General features: G+C 43.2%; 10 protein-coding genes across 10 annotated transcripts; 3 read left to right on the forward strand and 7 right to left on the reverse strand.

The window, feature by feature from the left end:
• Positions 1-740: 740 nt before the first annotated feature.
• On the reverse strand, positions 741-2,876 carry SS1G_11338 (hypothetical protein; the record flags this gene model as incomplete). The annotated part of the gene is made up of 3 exons (XM_001587296.1): positions 741-848; positions 909-1,168; positions 1,388-2,876. 3 exons carry the CDS (start codon positions 2,874-2,876, stop codon positions 741-743), a joined length of 1,857 nt encoding a protein of 618 aa, XP_001587346.1.
• Positions 2,877-4,039: 1,163 nt separating this feature from the next.
• Positions 4,040-5,097, reverse strand: SS1G_11339 (hypothetical protein; the record flags this gene model as incomplete). Its single annotated transcript, XM_001587297.1, has 2 exons — positions 4,040-4,576; positions 4,756-5,097. 2 exons carry the CDS (start codon positions 5,095-5,097, stop codon positions 4,040-4,042), a joined length of 879 nt encoding a protein of 292 aa, XP_001587347.1.
• Positions 5,098-5,540: 443 nt separating this feature from the next.
• Positions 5,541-6,493, reverse strand: SS1G_11340 (hypothetical protein; the record flags this gene model as incomplete). Its single annotated transcript, XM_001587298.1, has 3 exons — positions 5,541-5,697; positions 5,753-6,063; positions 6,119-6,493. The coding sequence occupies 3 exons, from the start codon at positions 6,491-6,493 to the stop codon at positions 5,541-5,543; spliced, it is 843 nt and encodes a 280-aa protein (XP_001587348.1).
• A 507-nt stretch (positions 6,494-7,000) lies between these two features.
• SS1G_11341 (hypothetical protein) lies at positions 7,001-7,764 on the forward strand (the record flags this gene model as incomplete). The annotated part of the gene is made up of 3 exons (XM_001587299.1): positions 7,001-7,145; positions 7,197-7,280; positions 7,346-7,764. The coding sequence occupies 3 exons, from the start codon at positions 7,001-7,003 to the stop codon at positions 7,762-7,764; spliced, it is 648 nt and encodes a 215-aa protein (XP_001587349.1).
• Positions 7,765-8,576: 812 nt separating this feature from the next.
• Positions 8,577-9,779, forward strand: SS1G_11342 (hypothetical protein; the record flags this gene model as incomplete). Its single annotated transcript, XM_001587300.1, has 3 exons — positions 8,577-9,103; positions 9,167-9,674; positions 9,726-9,779. 3 exons carry the CDS (start codon positions 8,577-8,579, stop codon positions 9,777-9,779), a joined length of 1,089 nt encoding a protein of 362 aa, XP_001587350.1.
• Positions 9,780-10,418: 639 nt separating this feature from the next.
• SS1G_11343 (hypothetical protein) lies at positions 10,419-11,619 on the reverse strand (the record flags this gene model as incomplete). Its single annotated transcript, XM_001587301.1, has 2 exons — positions 10,419-11,177; positions 11,260-11,619. The coding sequence occupies 2 exons, from the start codon at positions 11,617-11,619 to the stop codon at positions 10,419-10,421; spliced, it is 1,119 nt and encodes a 372-aa protein (XP_001587351.1).
• Positions 11,620-13,157: 1,538 nt separating this feature from the next.
• SS1G_11344 (predicted protein) lies at positions 13,158-15,588 on the forward strand (the record flags this gene model as incomplete). The annotated part of the gene is made up of 6 exons (XM_001587302.1): positions 13,158-13,275; positions 13,555-13,600; positions 13,955-14,079; positions 14,429-14,798; positions 15,097-15,318; positions 15,579-15,588. 6 exons carry the CDS (start codon positions 13,158-13,160, stop codon positions 15,586-15,588), a joined length of 891 nt encoding a protein of 296 aa, XP_001587352.1.
• A 1,300-nt stretch (positions 15,589-16,888) lies between these two features.
• SS1G_11345 (hypothetical protein) lies at positions 16,889-18,835 on the reverse strand (the record flags this gene model as incomplete). Its single annotated transcript, XM_001587303.1, has 4 exons — positions 16,889-16,963; positions 17,297-18,123; positions 18,179-18,300; positions 18,801-18,835. The coding sequence occupies 4 exons, from the start codon at positions 18,833-18,835 to the stop codon at positions 16,889-16,891; spliced, it is 1,059 nt and encodes a 352-aa protein (XP_001587353.1).
• Positions 18,836-20,429: 1,594 nt separating this feature from the next.
• On the reverse strand, positions 20,430-20,726 carry SS1G_11346 (predicted protein; the record flags this gene model as incomplete). Its single annotated transcript, XM_001587304.1, has 1 exon — positions 20,430-20,726. One exon carries the CDS (start codon positions 20,724-20,726, stop codon positions 20,430-20,432), a length of 297 nt encoding a protein of 98 aa, XP_001587354.1.
• Positions 20,727-21,878: 1,152 nt separating this feature from the next.
• On the reverse strand, positions 21,879-22,331 carry SS1G_11347 (predicted protein; the record flags this gene model as incomplete). Its single annotated transcript, XM_001587305.1, has 2 exons — positions 21,879-21,954; positions 22,276-22,331. The coding sequence occupies 2 exons, from the start codon at positions 22,329-22,331 to the stop codon at positions 21,879-21,881; spliced, it is 132 nt and encodes a 43-aa protein (XP_001587355.1).
• Positions 22,332-22,863: the final 532 nt, after the last annotated feature.

Here is a 22,863-nt window from a genome sequence, read left to right on the forward strand (position 1 = left end):
AGATGGGATAATGATAAGCAATATCTAAATCCAAAATCCCCATTCTCGATTGGTCATCTGAAAGAATAAGATTATGACCACCATTCTGCGGCAAAGAGGTTAGCAATGCTGTAGTTGGATTTTCAAGGACTGCCTTCTGGATCTTTCAGGGGATTGTGTCAGATCCACAACAATCCTATGGTCACGTTGGGAATTCCTCTTATCGGTTGAGATCAGCGTTGAATCAAACCGATAGGATTGAGATTCGTGAATGTAGCCGTAGTGATTTTCTAGTCAAGTCTGAGGACTAACCCGGCTCAACTCAAATCACCTTCAAAGGAGCACCTCGCATGTATTTATTCGATGGAATCCTCAAATTGGATATCCTTTAATGGTCACTAGCCATGCATCGCAAAGTCTTGAAAGTTAAGCACCACGCTCATATCATTTCCGTTGTCGTTTTCGCGCACTGTAGCATAATCACAAAAAGGCTACCACCCCAAGCAATCTCAATCTGTCTAGCCCATCTTCACTACCACGTTCCCCATTACCAATAGTAAACCACTTTCCACAACCGCGGTTCCACGCCCCTTCACAAACAAGAAAGAAAGAAGATACCCTCCCTATCCCTGTTCCCCACCAAAGCAAACGCCCACTAACCAGCCATGCATGAAGACCAAAAACTCCCAATCCATCCCTAGCAAATCGAACTCGAAGCTGATCTTAGCGAAGAGCTAGAAAGAAAAGAAACAAGATAGTCATCAACCATGACGCTGTGCGGCATCTCTAAATGCCTCTTCCTGCATTGCCAATAATTGTTCTGGGGTGAGGCCCGATTGTTCGAGCTTGTTTGCTTTCTTCTCCCTTCCCTATAATTTCGCTTAATAAGTACATATTATTTACTACCTGAAAAGAGCTAATAAACATACCTTCAACTGTTCCTTATGCTCACTGGCCACCTCCACGATATCTTTAACATACTCGCCGAAGCCCAACTGCTCCAAGGCTTTCGTAATATGTTCACAAGCAATAGTTTTCTTGCTTTCCTTTTCGGAAATTTCGTTTGCTTCGGATGAGATGAGAGTGATGAACTCGACACAGCATTCAATTAAAAGATCGCGAGCATCCTTGCCAAAGGCTAGACCAGAGCTAGCTGGGAGAATCTCGGATACTATCTTTTGGACGGTTGCTATAGAAGGTAGGAGTTAGCAAGGATCCGAAAATGGAAATGTAAATTAATGTAAGTGGAAGACGGCGGAGTTAAAGCTAACTCTTGGGTGACGCGAAAATTGTGATTAGATTGCGGTTCCCGGAGCCCACATATTCGTGTCATCAATTGCATCTGGACAATGTAGGCGAAGCTGTTCGTTTGAGAATCTTCTCAAAGAGAGATTGCTTCCAGATTTACAGCACCTATCATGCTCAAGCGTCTCAGGAGATTGGGGTATAGAATTGGACTCGATAGATGGAGGTATCATGTCCGAGTACTCGTGTAAGAAAGTCTTTCTAGAATCATCAGAAGTTCCCCGCGATTGTGAAACTCTGTAGAGATAGTATGAGACTTCAAAAGGTACTAAATTTCGCAGTGCTGAATGCACAAATGCGATGTGACGTTTGGCCTTTTCTTCGTCTTCAATTTCCTGTGAAGACAGCGTTGTAAATATGGACTCGCTAGCTTGCAGACTTGAATGTCTTGCGGAAAGCCTGATAACAGTACCACTATGGGGAAGTCCGTTTTCGTGGGTTTCGCAGCCTTGATCTTCCCGTGACTGGTCTTGTAAATTGATTGATAAATTCGGCTGTGCAAGAGAAGTCGCTAGGGAGTGGATAGTATCAATTTTGGTATTCTCTCCGTTGCTGGCCAAAGCACTTTCGCCATCAAAGTGGTGCACAAAATGATCCTCCCGAGCTGGAAAGTCGAGCGAGCTCCCCGTGTACTGTGCTTGGCATGAATGCTGTTCCACAGTCGAGCAGACAACAGACACTGGTTTTGGAAGAATTCGACCTCGAACAGCATTTCGTCGTCTTGGGCAGATGGTGGCACCAAGGCTGGATGTTCTTGGGCTAGGTGTTGGTCGAGAACTTCGCCTGATCCCGGTGTTGGGCATCGCTTTTGCTTTATAGATGCTGGACGGAACGGGATCAATCTTCCAGATAGGATAAATGTTAGATCCAGGAGAAAGTGATCTAGAAGTATACCTCCGAGAAGTTGTGTAACCTCCCTCAAAAGCTTGAGCCCAAGAATATTTTTGTTGTTGGGAATCCATAGATGCACTACCAAGACAGCGGCTTTTTTGCTTATGAGGGACTTGTGATGAAATGTTGTTGAAATCATTTTGGTGGCAATATTTCGTCCTTACAAGATGTGATCTCGAAATTGATATGGAAACTTCCTTGTGCCATGTTCGAATGTCTTCTAATACTTTCTGCACCTGTTCGAGATGCTTGCCACCAAAATTCAGATTGGAGGAAGATCCGGAATAGTCAGAAGTTTCAGGTGAGGAATGCAGCGACTGTTGAACTAAATACATCTTTCCCGGATTTTTGGATGCTGAGCCAAAAGCTAGACTTGATGTTCTATGAGGAATAGGTACAGCTCCGGCCAATAATTTGTGTTTCTTATACGAATAAGGTGACTTATAATATGATAATGGCAATGGTGTTGAGTCTAATTCATTATAGTAATGATTTGGTTCCTTGGACCGAAAGTATGAAGTCTCCGAAGTAGTTGATGACTGCTTAGGTGAAGAACTAAAGTCTGCTTTGTTGGCTTGGGTGCACTTTTTGCATGATAATGCTGATAGCATAGCATCGCAGGATATATCGCAGTCGCCAGTGAAGATTGGTGTTTTGCTGACCCCTCTTGTGCGGGAAGAGCAACCGCAATCGTTGTCCATGGTTACGGATAATGATGATGATAAGTATTGAAGAAAAAGAAGGAGGTGTTACCTTTTGGAAGAGATAGATCATCATTACCTAGGAAGAAGGAGTGTTAGCTACGATCCATTCTTTGAGTTCCTTTGAGATAGAATGAGGCATTGTAGAGGAGAAGGAACGAAGGACCTGGATTAAGGTTATTGCAGTAGGTCGGCATCTTGATTGTGGTTTGAGAAATCTGAAGACTTGAACAATTTGAACCAGAGAACATGAACTTTGACTACCAAAGATTCTCCTTGAAAGGCAATAGTCTTGAGCAACTCACTCACAACGTCGCTTTCCTCCAATTCACCTCTAGACAACGGAACAGCACGTGATATGAAAGATGCACTTGACTTACTTGAAAATTCTCTGTCGGACATTTTGACTTAATAACAAAATCGAAAGATGAAGGAGTTGAAAAGAGTTTTAAAATGTAAAAAACTGATTCAAGTCGCTTCCTGTTTTTATTTTTCTTCTGAGTGATATGATGTTGAGTCGAGAATGATTCTTGTTTGATAGCACGTGACGTGGATGAGTTTTGTCAGGCCTTTAATTCCAGGCAGAAAGTGAAGTCAAAAAGTTCCAAATCGCGTTTCGTCTGCGGGCACCTTCAGGCCCTTTTGTATGCCACGACCATCTTAGGAACCGCGACTCAAAATCGCACTAAGCGTCATTAGGGCTTTTAAGCGAAATTTTTGAAGGAAAAAAACAGAACTTCATTTTAATAAAGCACGAGCAGTCTGAGATTTAGAGTGTATCGACCGTATGATGGAGAGTCTGTCGATAGTATGGTTGAACCTACCGTTCTCGGATTCTACTCTGGAGAATGCTAACAATAACTGTTGTCTATCTCACTTTTCCAGTAGTACCCCGTGCCTACCACCAAAAGACTATCTTATCGCATCAATAGAGGTTGGCATCTTCAAAGGAACCGCGTCAAGCAAGTACTCAAGAGGTACTCGTGATGTATTAATATATTTGTACACCTGGAAGGATGTGGAAAGCCTTCAATCATCTCGATGGGTTTGGTATAGTACAACATAAATGTACAAGTATGCGCTCAATATGGTCGCTAATGTCATGATAATCCCCCAGCCTTAAACTCCATGCATGTACATCTATGATAAAGCTCTCTAAATCATTATTGCACACTTGTAGGAATCTTTACCTGTCCTCTCTTTCTGTCCATCAAAGGTCTTCCGTACCTCCAGCCTGTTCCGTGTGCCCCCCTACCGTCTTTACCGATATCATCAACATTAATTTCCTTGATTCTGAATTCCCATCTAGCCGTGTTAACCTTCGTTATCTTGGCCTCTTCCTTTGCTTTCCGATCAGCTATAAGTTGTCTCGCTTCATCTTCTGCTTGGTCTCTTGCGTCTTGTCGCGCATTCCTTTCCTCTCGAGACAATCCAGCTCTAAAGTCTTTATGTATCTCAATCAACTCGGGATGTGGTATTCTTTTGTCTGCGGAAAGAAGTTTCTCGTCGAAAATCTTCGCAGCATCCTCCCGTGTGAAATGTCTCGACTCCGAAGTGGGGTGGAAAATTTGTTGTCCTGTTGCTACATGAATAGGTAAATCGTTGATTGACTCATGTGAAGTTTTGCCGGCCGGATTTAGTTGAGTTACGGGTACCATTGACATAACAGCATCGGCGTAAGGTCTCGCAAGAGGTTTTCCCTATGACAATGATAATTAGCTTGTGGCTGGATAGATCCCAAAATGAAACACGTATGTAAGTAACTTTCAGAGAGGCTCGCATGCATAATTTTGTAACCATGTAGTTGTCTTGAAGACTAATCGATTTTTATAAATCATCATAAAGTATGCTGGTGTGTGTAAAATCTTTCATAACATACCAATCGTTCCCATTCTTTCTCGATCTCCTTAAGTCGCACGACTGCTCCCACACGACTCATTTCAACTCCAAGCTCGGCACTAACTTCTCTCACCGACCTAGCATCTTGCATGATTCTTCTCCAAATGAGCTCCCGCAAGTCTTCACTCAACACAGGCTGGCTTATGAACTTTCGATTTCCCGGAAAGGGTATCATATCTCTTGAAGTTTGTGGCGGTAGTTCCTTGTTGCCATTCGCATCGGGCTCATTTTCACTTTCGGGCTTGGGACCACTATCCTTCCTCGAATTCGCCGCAGCTTCTATGACTCTCTTCAATTTACCATCGTTGTTGTATGCACCCATATAATTTGTTGAATTTGCCAAAGGATTTCTAAAGTTCTCTCCTTGCGTGCCAAGCCACCTGAAGAGCGACCGCCTTGCTCTGGTAGCTCTTCGTGCGTTTTGCGGGGGTGTCAACGAGAAGGACCGCGAAGGTACTTGATTAAGAAAGGATCTTGCATAAGCTGACCCAGATGCGAGTAAATTGGGACATCTAGAAGAAGTATTCATCATAACAGCAACTCAATTGAGGTTGTGAAGGAATGAAGGAAGATATTTGAGGGTGGTTGAGGAAAACCGTGGGGTCCCTAACAGATGAAAATTCTAAGTCACAACTTCTCGGGATCAAAGCTCCAAGAGAAAGTTAAGCGAAACATCACGTGACTACATAATCTTGGGCTCGAGACATTACTCGAAGCTGATCATGATTTGAAGTAGGTGCTAGAAATTCTTCTAGGAATATTCTTCTACGAAACACCGTGGATGGCCGGGGATTCTATGATTAAGTTCTTACGAATCTTTTCTACTTCTCCAGCTGTAAGACCACATTTCTCTATTACGTATCCTTCCGCGCCACCGAACTTCTCATTGAGCATCTTCAGCGTTGCAAGCATGTTCTCGGCTCTACTCGTAGGTTTTATTAGTAACATATGTTTCTTCAAGGAGGAGTATCACGTACTTGGAGCTGATTAGATTTTCTGCCCCTTCATGGTCACCTTTGATGGCTGGGTGCTCCATTAAATGCTTGATAATTCCTGCCTTCCACTCTTGCGGGAGCCCAAATTCTGTCAAACTGTACTCCCGAGCCACAATCTCATCGTCAACTCCGCAAAGAGAGAGGATCAACGCGCAAAGAACACCGGTTCTATCTTTACCAGCGGTGCAATGGACGATCAAAGGTTTAGTCGGCTCGTTTGCAAGGTGAAGAAGAATAGTGCGGTATGAGGTTGGAGCATTGTTTAAGATGTCGGTATACGCGCGAGTGAAACCCTTCAAAATACCATTTAGTTATAGTCTCTCCACAGATCTGACGAAGTGATCCTACCTCAGTGCCCTTTGAGGCATAATCCCTAAATCGAATGGCAATTCTCTCCGGGCTATAATCCTGCTCCAGAAATACAGGCGCGAACACCCGCTGGCAGCCCTCCCACTCTACCACTCCCCCTCTACCAGCGGCGGCATTTTTATTAAGCTCTTCCTGAGATCTTAAATCATAGATGTGGGTGATTCCCAATTTCCGCATGGTGGCAATTCCACTTTCCGTAACTTTTTGAGGCTCGCCACACCGATAGACGACTCCTTGACGTACGGAATGTGACCCTGATGCGAGCGGATATCCGCCCAGATCTCGAAAATTGGGAATACCTTCGACGGTTATGAACGGAGGCTCAAGTGCTTTTTGATGAAATGTCAAAGTCATATTGAAGATTATGAAGCTATCGTGTTGATGATGTATCCTGGAATGTAGGTAGATTAAAGATTCACGAAGTTTGTATGTCCAGCTGCCAGCAGTATTTGTATTTACAGTAGGTCCACCAGCCCGTACTGTTCCTCCACGAATGCAAACGAGGGAATTATGTACCTGGTGGAAGTCTAGCCGAGGCCACTCATAATAACCTTAATAAATACTTCATTGCCACGCTGACCAAGCCCCAATTATCAACCCAACGTTCCAGTCAGACTCACAACTGGTGAACCCATCTATCTACATACCGTCGATCACAAATAAAACTTTACATTGTGGTAACTTCAAACTATTATTAAAATTCACAGTAACTACTAGGTGGCAATATCAGTATCAATAATTACATTAATCTGACATACGAATGAGGAGGAGTTCAACCGACCTCGCCACCTGAATTTCCTACGCATGACTTCAGAATCCATTCATCCAGACCTCAATCCCCACAACATTCAGGCTATCGTCATGCCTCACAAAGAGCCCAATACGCCCGAGGCACAGACACGAGACTCAGCAGAACGTGTAGCTCGTATTCAGGTCAAGAACCGCAGGAAATTATATCTCGATCGCCATCCTTCATATTTCACTGCCCCTGACCTAGAGCTTGCAGGTCAATTATTGCTATATCGAAGAAATCTATATGGGAACTAATTATAATCAGACCCGTTATTATATGACCGATGCATTAGAAGATTTCAGTCTGCTGCGGAAAGAGAAGCAGATGGACGAGCAAAGGGCTATTCTGGTAGGAGAACCTCAAATGTGCTCGACCTCTTTTTATCTACTGATGGTACTAAATTTTTTCACCAGGTGTATTGGAAGCAGATCTGTATCGATCAGAGGCTAAACTTACTGCGTTGAAAGGCAACCTTGATTCGTCCTCTAAAGATGAAGATGGAAGTGCTGGACGTATTGAAGAAGATCATGGAGTTCCATATCTGAGCTATGCAAGAGGCCAAAATGGTGAAGTTTTACCTGAGGATCCGGACGAAGTACCGAAGAGCAAAGAGGAGGGCTTCGAAAGGTGGAAGTTCGAAATGACACTCAAGTTTCTTAGAGGAGAGGATGAAGAATTCGATTATCAAGATGTAGATGCCGGTGGAGAATGGGATGAGATTGGAGATAGGGACGTTGAAGAGCGATGGTTCGAGGATGAAGAACCGGAATGGCTAGGGGAGGAAGACACTGGAGAAACAGTTGGTGGAGAAACTGGAATACAAGATTTTTGAGAAAATGAGCAATATCATTCACTATATGCGTTTCTTCCATTAATTGACTTTATATACGCATATAACATTACGTATCTCCAAGAAATACCTGATGAGGTCCTGGGAAACGTGGAAAGTTGACTGGAAAAAAGATGTACAGATGATACTACCTACCTAGGCATGTAATCCAAATCTTCAATATGTTGTAGATATTCGAAGTGACCTTAATGTTATCATGGGATTCAACGTCCCGAGTGGATTCACGTAATTACCACACGGATTCAGTAGTCTTCCGGATATGGGAAAGTCCATTTTCCTTTTGAGCACCACGCTGATGCTGTTTTCGATGTTGAAAGGAAGATTGAAAACCAAAAATTGACCACAATCTATGACACTGGGATGTTGTAATTCAGCTTAATGTAATACATTTCACAAGTTGAGAATAGGGAGGTAATTACACACTGGGTTTACTACCTAGTAGGTATATTCACGGTGGTTCGCGGCCAAGGTCACCAGGTCACATGGACTAAATGATTCACCGTCTTTAAGGTTATCTATCGGCTTTATCGATAAGAGCATCCTCATAAGGCTAGTTGGTTCCCTACTACTGTCTACTTTGCTATGCCTTGACTCAACCCGTTTCCCATCATTCAGCTACCCACATTCTTATAAAATCCAACCCACATTCAAGCTTTTGAACAACTGTTTTTAACGCATTAAAGGAGCCAAACGATAGATACATTCTATACATCAATCAGAATAAGCATTCGCAATATTTCATTACCCTTGAGACCCCGCTCAGCATCAGAGGAAACCCCCCTCCCCCGCTCATCATGAACTTCCTCCACAGCACTCTCGATCGACTTCGCGAATTTACGCCAGTATCCAATACCTCTACTTTTCGCACCAACGGACAAATCACACCTGAAGAATTCGTAGCAGCAGGGGATTATCTAGTCTTCAAGTTTCCAACATGGTCATGGGCAGATGCATCCCCAACAAGCAAGCGTGCCAGCTATTTACCGGCTGGCAAGCAGTTCCTAGTTACACGTGGCGTGCCTTGCCATCGTAGACTCGACGATGATTTTGCGGGCGAAGCAGGACATGACGAAACTGTTGTTGGAGATGGGGAGGACTTCAGAGGTACCGGTCATTCGCCGGGTGATGATGAAGATGGTTGGTTGAGGACTGGAGGGTTGGCCGCCAGTCAAGAAGCACGAGCCAGAGATGTGAGAACGGTAGATGAAAGTGGTGAGATGGGCGAAAGAGAAGATGATGAGGATGATATTCCAGATATGGAGGATGAAGACGATGATGACGAAGCTATCATTCGTGACCCTAAAGCCGACAATGCAAATTCGTGAGTATCTCCCCATATACTGAAAAGATTTTGACGACCGGATATTAATAAGTCATCTATCAGATCTCGTCGCACATATACTATTTACATCGCATACACGCCCTATTATCGAACTCCTAGACTATACCTATCGGGGTATCTCTCAAGCTCCCAACCCCTTCCACCACACCTTATGATGGAGGATATTGTGGGTGATTATAAAGATAAGACCGTTACATTAGAAGATTTCCCATATTTTAGCAACAACATCAAGATGGCATCTATCCACCCTTGCAAACATGCCAGTGTCATGAAGACTCTACTTGATCGCGCAGACGCAGCTCTGAAACTCCGACGAGAGAAGCAAAAACAAGGGAAGACGGTACCCGGAGCTAAAGATACCGGCATGGAGGGCCTAGTAGATGATTTTGAAAAGACCAAAATTAGTGATAAGAAAGCTATGCTAGAAGGTTTGAAAGCAGGCGGGAACGGAAACGATGAGTGGGAGGTATTGCAGCATGATCAAGATTTTGCCAGCGAGGAGGAAGAGGTTGCTATTCGTGTGGATCAATATCTCGTCGTGTTTTTGAAGGTAAGCCATTCTAGACCTTTATTGCCGTGGAATATGCTAACGTAGCTCTAGTTCATGGCGAGTGTGACGCCAGGTATTGAGCATGATTTTACTATGGGTGTTTAATGTGACGATCGTCCTTGTTATATGCACAAACCCAGGATAATGGGAACCGGTTTTAAAGGAGATACTTTTTTGTTTATTATTTGATATGCAGCGGAGCGGAGCAATCCTTATGGGGAGTTTGGCGCGCGTCGGATAGGTATTTGCACCAATAGCAACATACCATACCATTATAGGCACATCAGGATTTCCGCTTTCACCTTATGCCTTTGTGATGATTCATGTTTGACTGATTCTAAATTGACATGTGTCGACCAACGCCCCGCATGATAGCCTCTGGAAATTCAGATGCATCTGCCTTCTCATGCTTTAACAATGGATTTGATGAACAGCTTTTTTTTTGAGTCGCGAGAATGATGCTTGTAAAAGGAGGAGCCAGCTTAGGAAATCTGCCGAGAGCACCTTAATAATCCCATAATCATGGTAGCGATATTTGAAATGACAAGATAGTTGGGGAAAGGAGATGTAGCAAATCACTGGGTCAATATTGCACATTCGTCAATACCGAAATTTGGATGGTACGGGTTGAAAAGAAAGGTCTTATTGGTATATCTGCCGGAAGTATGCTATTTAATACACGTCATCCACCCCTCCCAAACCCCGCCCATCATCCTCATTAACGACTAAGAAACACTCATAGTCTTACAATCGTAACATTTTGGCGACGTAGTTCTCAATCAACTGCTCGTTAGGAAAACTCATATCTTCCAATTTCTGTGCATATGGTGTGGGGACTTCGGCACCAGTAATTCTTTGAGCTGGGGCATCGAGATAATCGAAACCAAATTCCATAGTCAAGGCAAGCAATTCAGCACCGACACCGAAAGCTGGGAAACCAGACTCGACAGCAAGGAGACGGTGAGTCTTCTTGAGGGAGGTCATGATAGTTTCGACATCCAAAGGCTTGATGGATCGGAGATTGATAACTTCAACTTCGACGCCATACTTCTTCTTAAGGTTCTCAGCTGCGACAAGAGATTGTCCAACACAGCGGGACAAAGTAACTATAGTGAGATCTTTTCCAGCGCGCTCAATCTTGGCTTTTCCGAAGGGAAGAACAAAGTCATTCTTTTGGGCAGCTTCGCTCATGGGGAAAGTTTGACCGTACAACAATTCATTCTCGAGAACGCAGACAGGGTTGGGATCGCGGATAGCAGCCTTGAGTAATCCCTTGGCATCTTCGGCACTCCATGGAGTGACGACCTTGAGACCGGGTATGCTTCCGTACCATGCAGAGTAATCTTGTGAATGTTGTGCAGCGACACCAGATGCGAAACCGTTAGGTCCGCGGAAAGTGATGTTGCAGGGTTGGATACCACCGGACATGTAGTGAGTTTTGGCGGCGGAGTTGACGATCTGATCAATGGCTTGCATAGCGAAGTTGAAAGTCATGAACTCGCACTGTAAAATTGTTTTAGCTATTATTTTCTCTTATCTCGATAGACCTTCAGGCCAAAACGAGTGAGGGGTGAAAAGCCCTTACCACAGGATGCAGACCTGCCAATGCAGCACCGACAGTTAATCCACAGAAACCCGACTCAGTGATAGGACTGTCAATTACTCTCTTTTCACCGAAACGATCCAGTAATCCCTTGGTGACCTTGTACGCGCCATTGTATTGAGCGACTTCCTCACCCAGGACGAAAACCTTTGGATTTAACTCCAATTCTTCCGCCAAGGCTTCGTTCAAGGCTTCTCTAACTGTGTATTCCTTAACACCACTCTCCTGTGCATATCCTCTGGCTTGCACAATGGCCGGTAGACGGTTAACTGACTGGAAGGCACTTCGTGTAGGGCGAGCTGAAGAAGCGAAACGAGTCGCTGGTCTTAGGAATCGTGACATCTTGCAGATGAAGTTGTGTGATAAAAGAAGACCTCAGCGAAGAAGTACAAGAAGTACGAGAGAAGGGTGGTGAGAATATAAAGGAATGGAGGAAAATTGACAAGCTACTAGGTATTCTCACAATCCTTCAAATCGAGTGGCACGTTGGGACTTTTTGTTCAAAGCTTACACTCCGCGCTCCGAAATGTTGATAGATAAGCTAAACTTAATTCGGCCTAGCTTTCGGAAGCGTTAGGGCGAGATTTGAGATCGCGAACTTCAGTCTTGAGAGCAACAATGAAATATCTGATAGATGTTTATATATCCAAAGAAATACTCGAGTAAATACAACAGAGATGTGTTCTTTATGTTCTATTTGGCTCAAGGGTTCCAGTGAATCTGTTGAAATAGCAAGATGAAGATTCGTGGTGCTATTTGGAAGTTCCGGGATGGGCCAGGACCTTATCGTTCTTGGATGACTATTAGTGTATTCAAGCTTCATTTATCCTAGAATGTGTAAGATTTCGAGTTATCTCAATCCTTTAGTAGTCAGAAAGGCTGTATATCTGCGCAGAGTGTTATGGATAGTCCGGCCAAAGATTTGGAAACGTGGGGATAATCGGGTCCCCCGAGAAAAGTGGGCGAATAGATGTGGCACATAGGAACATTAATTAGGTCGCTACGCTCGTGGCTATTTGGTGTAAAGGTTGTGAGTAGTTTTGTGCGAAGCAGGCTAGCTGGGTTGTGTGGATCCTGACTCGAACCAGTGTTGGAGTACTTTGAATATGACTTCATTGCTGCTAGCTTGGAAGAATAGAGCACAATATGAAGGATGGCTCGTGCCCACAACTGCAGGCATTTCATATTATAGCATGCGGATTTTGGTAACTGTTAATGGTTCATGGAATTATTTGTTTTTATTAACAGCAGCCGCAGAAAGTTCAACGAAGAAACTGCTAGTGCTTCTCATCAACTGTAAGTTCTCTGGCCTGTGCTAGTCATCAAATATGAAACATTCTACCCACAGCAGAGCTCTTACTATTTCATTGCATATTAAAGATACATCTTGGCCATGTTTATGATTCTGATGCTTATGAAGTGGCATTTCCTCGAGCTTGGAAACGGAGCTGTGCTTTTCACTTTGTGAGACTAGCACCTCGCAGATATTTTTTAAGAAAATATTCATCCAATGATATAGAGTGGACTTCTATTGAGAAACATTCGTGATAATTGAAGCAGATACATACACTTTAGGCCCACAAACCAGATATGTATTGAGTGATATATGATTGGTCCGCAATTGAGAAAATACTTTGAGCTTTACAGAACGGATATTTACCAGATAGCATGATTTTGATGTGGATCAAAAGTCCCGGATAGTTTCAAATGTATATTTATAACATTAAGTACTGATTCTTTGCGCCCTTGCCTATCTGCATATCAGAACATTAATACATTCATCAAATATTTTCTTTTCAGATAACCAAGCCCCGAGCAGGAGTAATTAAATACGCTACTATAGCAGCGCAAAACACCAGTGCCAATAATTTTCCATAGTCATGACCTTCAAACAATTTTCCATAGTCATAACCTTTAAACAATTCCTGCGACCGATGCCAAGACAATTTACCAGTATCAAGGAGAACATCACGGATATTATCGGGAGTATCCGCTGCTGTAAGACATATAAGACTCCCAATGACTGACCCAATCATCACATGGAAAAGAGGAAACCCTGAATAGTGTCAGTGTATACATTGTATTTTGGATATACGAATAGTCAAAAAGGATACCCAAATTGTGGATCAAGAAGGGAGCGATGGCGACCCCGCGCAAATCCAGGGAAATGATGACGTCGCAACTTTCCGGCACGACCACGACGTCTGGGTCGAGCTAGAAAACCTGTCCAAGAGCGGATAGAGCGGATAACACTAAGAACTGTTTGACCGTGTACAGTGCTCCCGAAGAACTCCGTGTCCCATCCCATCATCACCCAATATAAGTAAGTTATTAAAATGAGGAACCAGTCATGGATATATGTAGCCAAATCCTTAAGGCGGATAGGTAGCGCGTATTGCGCGGCTATTACATCGGATATACCTTGCAGGGCAGTGAGGTAATAAATGTTTATGATGTTGTGCAGAGCTGAGAACTGTTGTCTGATATCTGCAAGTAGTTGAATATCCACTGCATATAGACGAATGATATAGGCGAGTATATTGCTTATTAGTGGTATTTGAGGCAGGGGAGGCCGGGGAAAACGGTAATCTTGAAACTCGGTGAGTAGCCAACGGATATATGAGAAGGGCCGACGAACATAGGCGAACAACACGTTTACTGACGGTAGTTTGTTCAGTAGTGGTGGGAAATGCAAGTCCACGGTGGGAATGAACCACACTGATGATTCCCGAGAGCGAGGCGGAGCCTTACCTGTGGCCTCGATTGGAGGTTGTCCCGCCGGAGGAGGGATCTCTTCGGGGGGTAAGGGCGCATCAAACATTACTTTGCTCCAGGCATTCAGATAATGGCGCAGGGACATATAGAATCCGAGTGCAAACAGGGGGGGGCAATATATAAGTTGCGGAAAGTGAAACTTTAGCTGGATCGAAAGATAGTTCTAGAGATGGAATGAGCCTGGAAGAGGTGGATCTTTCGCCTGGGGGTTGTTTAGTGGTATTGAGCAAATTGGACAAGAAAGCCACTACAGGTGCTATTGGTTGCAGAAATATAGTGACTACTTTCGTTACCACTGGTAGAACGGATTCTGTCATTGAGGGAATTTGATCCGAAGCAATTATCGGTTTATTTCTCAATGTCTGTTTGGTTTTAGAGGGTGAGCTAGTCAGGAACTCCAGTAATGGTACTAATGGTTCCAAAAACACGGTCAGAAGTTTGGGTACTATCGGTACAAGAAGCCCTGCTATTGAGGTTACGGAATCTGGCATTATCTTCGTTACCATCGGTAGAAAAGTGTCTACTCTTGGTGAGATGTGTCCTGGAAAACCATCTGGTCTTGGTGGTTTGAGACGCTCTGGCGTACCACGTGCTGTTCCTGTTAGAATTTGTCCGAGTTTTGATCCTTCTAGCGTCTCTCCGAGTTCGAATTTTGTTAACACTTCTCCAAGATGTGATCCAAATAATCCTTTAATAGTGTTGTCAACTTGCCATGGCCCCCACAATGTCTCCGAGAGATCTCTGAGGTGAGTTATCAAGCCTAACTGAGTATCTAGTTGTTCTGTTATTCTACTCGCGAGTTCTGACTCCGTTAATGTTTCCACGGGTTCAAATCCTGCCAATGTTGCTGCGTGTTCCGATTTTGCTAACGCTCTTCCGAGCCGTGAAATGGCTATCCTTTTTTGAGTATCAGATACTAATAATATATCTCCAAGTATAGATCCTGATAATGATTCACCGAGGAGCTCAGATCCTGCTGACGATTGTCCGAAGTTCAATGCTGCTAATTTCCCTCCAGCTACTGACCCTGCCAGCGCTTCTAAGCTCTGATGATGCCACCGTTTCCGAGAGCCTTGAATTCTTGATTGCATCTCCAAGCTGTGACCCCATCAACACTTCTCCGAGTGTTGACTTTGAAAATCTCTCTCCTAACTCCGTGCTCACTCGGAAACCTGCCGGAAGCTCGTACTGTCCAGGTTCTGGTTCTGGTATTATCGAAAATGACGTATCACCACCAGTTTTCGCAAGCCATTTCATCAGCAAAGGGTAGGTCTTCGAGATAAATAAAATGTTTTTAACCCTCTTTCAAGATATTTTATATATATTAAATATCGGCAATAAAACTTTCACGCAGCCAATAATATACGTACACGCACGTTTTATAGGACCCAATTTTACCATCAGGGGGGAAATAACAAGAAGGCCGAATGGATCCCACATCCTTGAAGTTACGATGACGATGCATGTTGACATGCTAAAGGCGAGAAAATATTTGGAGAAGCTAATTATTTGCCTCCATTTGGCAGGATGGAATAATCTTGAGGGTTTGATATGTTCCATGGTAGTATCCTTCAAGCCAGACAGATATTCCATTGACGTTGTGACAACAGCAGATGCCGAGTTGTACCAGCCAGTGAAGGCCACAAACCATGAACTAACAAAACTAGTGACTGCGGTTTTCACTGAATGATACCATGCAGGTGAGATTCCAAACCAACTAGCGGCCTTGACGACGATATTTACCGACTCCCAAAACAAAATCTTAATGAGTCCACAGGATACACCCCATCTACCGAGAGATGCCTTCCACAAATTGATCAAAATTCCCGAATTGATCTTGTCGTCATCTCCAAGGGAAAGCCGGGTGTAGACAACGTATATCACTAGGCAAGGGAAGCCAATCAAGAATAAAACAAATGGGATATAATATAAAACCGATTTAGAGAGCCATGCATACGATATGGACAATTGTTCCCGAACGCTGTTTCCTTGAAAGCCGCCACGTAGCCTTGGGGGCGGGATGGGCAAGGTTTCATCGTTCTGGGCTGATGATGTGCGATCTGGACTATTCCCAGGCGTGGGAGTATCAGCTGGATCTCTCCCCTCATCTCTGGGTGGAGGGCGCGATCCGCCCAAAAATTCGGCCAAGTTAAAGCTTGCCATATCGAAATGGACTTGCTATGATTCTGATAGAGACTTGATCAGAGTAGCATAACTCCAATTTAAAAATTCTTCATACTTTGAAAGCTATAGGATTTTAAGCAACAATCGCAGTTGTGCTAAAGAAGTCCTTGTTGGTAGAATGCGACCTCCAAGTCCTTTTGATACATTCCTAAAATTCTTTTCCTCTTTGATGCATAGTACTTACACTTGGCTTTGTGCCTTTTTGTCTTTGACACAGAGCTTCCCTATAATGGCTAGCAAGATATGAGTTTCTCTGAGTCCTGTGATCAGGCCGAGGGGTTGGTTGGCTAGAAGAGAAGTTCGCTCACTAGAAAACAAAATGACCCAAGAAAGTGTGTATTCTTTGTTTGTTGCAGAGCAAAGCGCCAACACTCTAAGTAAATACAGCAGATAAACAGATGTACCTAACTTTTTTGAATAAATTGAGGCTCATCAACAGCGGCTTTGGTATTGCTCTCGATTGAGGAGACATTCCAAAAAATTTGAAGCATTCTAGTATACGGGTACATCTCAATACCGGGAGTTAAGTAGGTGAAATGCGTTGTTTGGAGGAAATGGAGTATTTGAAGGTCTGCATTCTCAAGCAGCAGCGAAAGGGGTCAGATCACTTTAAGAGATTCTGAGAAATATTTGAACTTCGAGTCCGATGGCTTTACAAAAGGGATCTCGGCTGTTCAAACAGATCTGGGAATTTCAAGTATGGAATTTCTGAACTTTGAAGGAAATCCTACACCAACTCCAACTATCAGAAATATGAAATCTGCATTTTGTATAACAATGGTCATGTGTTAACATGTCCGCAATATACGTGATAACATTCTTGCTTTAACCTAAAAGATGCCGGCTAGGCCATATGAAAAAGTGAATTATATTTGCTGTGTGATGGTATCAATCTTCAGAAAGGGCCTAGTAGGTCCGTACATGCTCCGCCATAACGCCTTACCATCCTGCCCACTGATAAATTTTCCAAATGAAGTCTGCACCATAACACCTGTGACCGTGAACCCTATCACTTCCCCATTAGCATCTTCAGAACCATGACCACTAAACATAAAACTACCCCCGCGATAGCTCGATCGACCCATACGGGTACACCATCATTTGACTGAACATGGGCTTGTGCTATTTGTCTTCGAGGTTGGGCTTGGAATTGGGTATGTTGAGGGAGCGGTATCGTAGCTGTAGGCTGAGGGAGCGGTATCGTAGCTGTAGGCTGAGGTACCGTTTGTGCTGGTCTCGCAGGTGGATATTCGCTTTCAACCTGTGCCGATGGCGTCTTCTCCGCAGGTTTACTGTTCTCTTTATCTATATTCTGATTTGATTCCATTTCTTCTTTCGTCTCCTGCTTAAACCCTATTTGCATCTCAGGTGGAACAGTCTCTTCCTCTCTCTTAGAACTGGTTCCTTCGCCCTCGAGTTCTTTCGCAAGTTGTTCTGCCTCTCCTAAAATCTCCTCGCAGCTCCTTCCACCACAGACCCCGCACTTCCATCCTCTACTCTCCCCGGCTATTCTCCTTCGAACACTGTCGCTCGCATCGACGCCTCCTAATTGTCCTGAAGGGCTCGTCTCCATAAAAGATCTGAGGGCTACTAATGCGGTTCGTATTCCCCACGCAGGTTGCCATGTTTCCTCATGGTGCCCACTTATACTTAAGCAGATCTCGCGATTCACCTCAAACCTTCCACTGGGCGTAAGAAATCGAAATGACGGGGGCCGGAGGGGATACTGTGGTGGTAAAACGATGCGTCCGTGATAAATGCCGTCGGCGAAAGACGAGGATGGAGGGCCACGTAGTGTAAAGTGCCAATCAAATAGATCGGTATCTGAGGCCGGAGAAGCTGTGTAGTCTGGAGATGGATGTTGTGAGAGTTCCGCGGCTTCTTTCACTATATTATTGAATCATTAATGCGAAGAAATGTTGTGGAATGTAGAATGACCTACTGATGCGCTTCATAGTGGGAGACTTGGTGTTGAAACCGGGCGCCATGATTAAAGATTTACCTGACTGGAGAGGAATCGAGTTCACTTCTTGGCCAGGAAGACTGCCTTGAAGCGGTCCGTTCCTGTGAATTTCCTATAAGTATATGAAGAATTGTGATTTGCAATGCGAATAATGGTTTGTGGTTGATAATTACTGGTTACCCATTCATTGGTGATCTCTGTGGTGTAATGATGGAAGTGATCATTGAGATAACAATTATAGAGTGATGCGATAACGTGGCCTCGGATGTTGATTACGTGATGCCCTCGGCTTTTGAGAAAGGGGTTAAACTTATACCGGTATATACTTTGTGTATAGATATATAAAGTTAAAAAATCTAATTCTATTTGGAGATGAACAAACTTCTAATTATCTGGTCGGGACAGGCATTTTAGCATAAAATTAATACACGGTGACATAATGGAAGGTATTGCGGCATATGATCCTCCATTTCCTTAGCCCTTCTCGGATGACTAGTCTACTGTAGGTTATTACCACATAATTTAGTGCCTGTTACTCCGTACCCCGCCCTACTTTGTTCCTTGAATGCTCTTAGGTCTGGGTCTGGTTCCGCGTACTTACTTTACTTGGTCCTTTGCAACCTTTTTAGATATCATTCCGAATTGTGTCGTCAGTTCTTTCCAAAGCAGTATATGCTTCTCAACCACGGTGCAATGATTCCTGTACGTCCAAACGCAAATGGCCTTGTATCGTAATAAAAAACCCTTGGAGTTCTGCTGCAATGGTTAGACCGAATGTAACTCCTGTCAAGACTCAAAATCAGTTTTTAGCTTCTTTGCTTCAAAATCTAGTCGAAACATCATGATTCAAGTCCGCCACCTGCTAAGGCTAGAGCTCACTAGCAGTACACACATATTCTTTCCTACTCTGATACAGAATTTAACTAAATTTGTTTCATCTAATAAGAACGAATTAACAAATCGACTATGTATAAATACAAGTGCAGTAAGTGTTTATCCGTTCTGTTTTCTATAGTATTCAACATTCAATGACTTCATCAGGTATCGACCTATATATTGATCCTATCGATTCTAGGAAAAGGCTGATGAAGAATTAATTATAGCAACGCTCCCGAACGGTTCTGAAATCAAACCATCCTCTCTCTCTATCTCATCTTTACAGTCTCACTAGATTCTAAGTGGTACAATATTATGCGTACGGTTGATGGACCAAATATCCGTGGTTTTTGGAATAGTCCTTTGGATAACATTTTCTGCTTTAATCCTGAATAAAACTTTATCGAGCTACGGCAGAACTTATCTGGTTCGATTATTGAATTCCATTTTATTTCTAGGTTTCAAGAATATTGCTTTGTTCATAAAGAAACCAATCGACAAGATCTCCAACGATTGTATCAATTAATTGGGACTTGAGAGAGAATATTCAATGTTGATTGTGGATTTGACTGTATGGTTTGCAAAACTTTTCCTCTACGTTCTCGCGACCAATTCGGGATCCCTGCCGGGCACATGCTGTGGATTGGAGCTGGTTCGAATCCCTCCGCTATGATCATGGCTGATCGCACGGTTCGAGGATTAGGGTCTGAATGTGTCATGATGCTTGTTGAGCTTATAATATGCGACAATGCCCCGCTAAAAGTAAGAAGAAAGTACTTAGACATTGCCATATCTTCAACCTCCCTAACAGCTATCTAGGGCCGGTCGTGGGAGCAGCTCTTGCCGGAGTAACTTGTAAGTGAATTTTTTGTTTAAATCTTTTGCAAGCTTCGCCATGATCATTATGGTCATATTTCTTCGTCTTCATCATTACAAAGATCCTACGTGGACGCGAGCATTTCTGCGAGTCGATTGGGTGGGAAACCTTTGTATCACCTCCCTATGCTCGTTGCTGATTGGCTTTATATTTGGTGGGACAGCATACTCCTGGTTCTCCTAGCGAGTGATCATTCCAATTGCTTTTGGAATATTAGGGTGGACAGTTTTTCACCTCCATGAATGGAAGCCCCCCAATTTTTGCAAAGAAGTTTCGATCCCCCTCGTATCTTCGAATCGAGCCTCAGTCGCAAGCTTCTATGTTGACTTAAATCATCAATACTGCTCCAGTGGGTGTGTATTTTTTAGCTGTTTACTTTCAAGCTCATAAGGGAGCATCGCTACTCAGGACTAGCATAACTTCATTCCTTATAAGAAGTTTCTCATTGTGACCGCTGCTACGAGTAGCGGGATATTTTCAAATCTCAGGCACTATCGCCCATTGCATCTCATTGCATTCTGTCTCAGTATTATCAGGCTCATCCTTACCAGAAACCCTCTGCGTAAACGGAATCTTTGAATGGATTTTGAGGTCGATAGACTGACTAGTAGTAGCCATTGCAATTTCTCGCTTGATAAAGTCGAAGAGCAGCATAGGTCGTTTTCCTTTAATTCCATTGACTGAAGCAGCAATTTTTCGGGCCATGACACGATTCATGGCATCAAGTTCAGGTCGCGCTGCAGGCGGTTTGTGGATAGCTTTGCAAAAAGCCATGGAGTATCCCCAATCGCTCTCATCACCATTGATGTTTGTATTTAGGATATAATTCGTAGTTTTGCTTGACACGCAAACACCCATGGCTCGCATGGCTTCTAAAGGTGAAAACACTAAGTCCTGGTATTGCCGCTGTACGGCAGAGAATAATGCCAAGGAATCGACAACATATAATATTGCTCCTGGTAGGCGAAGAGTGTAGATGGGTAAACCGTACTTGTTCGTGTAGTTGCAGATTAAGAATGGTTTCAAAAAACTTATTCTAATCGTCCAACCTCAAACCTAACGTGAAACACATGAACTTACCTTAACTCGATGTAGGACTTAGCTTGTTCTCTCGTGAGTTGAATCACGGTGGCAATAAATGGAAGAGAATTTGAGATAGTAGAGGCTCACTCGCTTCTTGGGTGTAATGAAGAAGCGCATAGAGAGAGCCATAGATAGTAATCACGCCGTGGCAACAAGAGCAAAGGTGCTAGGTATTTCTGTTATCTCGATGATACGAAAATATGGTCACCTAGGATGGTGTGTTGGATTCAGAGCGGAAAAGCTGGGGAAGAGAAGTTCTTTTTCTCCTTGCTTAGATTGTGAAATTGTGAGAATTGGCGCAGCGTTAATAGTGTCACTATACCGAATTCACTTGATCCATTCACGATAAATTATGAAAATTCGATTTGCATTCATATATTGAATAGATACCATCGGCTATATTGCAAATAATTGCGAACCAAACTTTTAGCACTTTTAACTTTAATGCAGTTCTTTTCTTCTGCTATAGAATTGTAAGACCGTCACATGTCCCTTGTTCGCAAGATTAACCCAACCTACGCCGGCTGGGTAGACAGCGTGTTTCAATGTATGCAGTAGAACAGTAAGACAAATAAAAACTCCACCTCTTGTGCTATCAGTACCGAGTAGATATTTCTCAAGCCATCCTGGCGCCATACATAAGTCAAATCTATAACAACACAATTAGAGCGATGGCACTTGGAGAGACGGTCCGATATGTATCAATTTGTTACGAAGCTTGATCCTACCATCTACTACATTCATCCTTCCAGAGTGTGAGAAAGCAATTACTGGACCTGTGCCGTGAAAATGCATTAATACCTGCATGAAATATGAAAAAGTTCCCTAGGAATCAGGAGAGCTTCAAAAAATCCCAACGATTAGATGGTTTTCCAAAAGGGGTCTGCTACACCCACCACCTTTGCTGCTACAAACGAGACTATGAGCCGTGAAAAGTTAGTTCGAAGATATCCGATCATTTGAATGAAACTCACCATAAGGCAGACTGCATAGCCCATCCTCGATTTCCGCCTGCGCCTCCAACGCACGATGACTACATGCATGGGACCACGTAATGATCGGCGGAGGGGAGCTCCAAGAGAATTTGCAGTTGGCTCTTTTGAAATACAGGGTTAGGGTTAACTCTGTAGACTCTAGGCCATCAACATCATTTATTTGCTAACTGCCAATTCAAAAGTTTGATAGCTGTTTGAGTATGACGTCGGTCTCCTACTCCCCACCCCAACCGAATGTAACATACTTCCTCTCATCTAAATTGATTTTCTTGAAATTGACTGGATCCCCTTTCAATATCATGGTGTATTGGAATCTAAGCAGTTAGAAGAAAGTTTAAGTCTATAAGATACGAGGACGTATGACATGAAGACTGGGACGAATATATAAGCTGTTTGCAAGACAACATTTGATTAGAACAGAATATACGATGCTATTCACCATAGTAAAGTTCAGTATCATCGCAATATGTAAGATCATATCGCTGTTTTCTATTATCGGACGAGCAGGAATGTTGAGTATATCTTACTCAACGAGCCAGATTGTAGCACGGCAAAATAATCTGTGGATTGCGATATTGGTATGTATCCCTTTGCGGCTTGACAAGAATGATAGATGCGGCAATCAAAGGATGAGATATTCATAATATGTAAAGACTAGTATATGAAATCTTTCGAGCTAAAATCTGAATGATTTAACAAATTTTATACTCAAAATTGTCACAAATAGATATCAGATATAGAACGAAAGTTTTAATCTCTCCAATAAAATTTAAACCGTGTATATAGAAAAATTCATACATAAAATAAAAACTTAGTATTCATAAGTCCTTGAT

This window comes from Sclerotinia sclerotiorum, genomic scaffold (genome assembly GCF_000146945.2).
Source record: "Sclerotinia sclerotiorum 1980 UF-70 scaffold_18 genomic scaffold, whole genome shotgun sequence".
NCBI classification, from domain to species: Eukaryota; Fungi; Ascomycota; class Leotiomycetes; order Helotiales; family Sclerotiniaceae; genus Sclerotinia; species Sclerotinia sclerotiorum.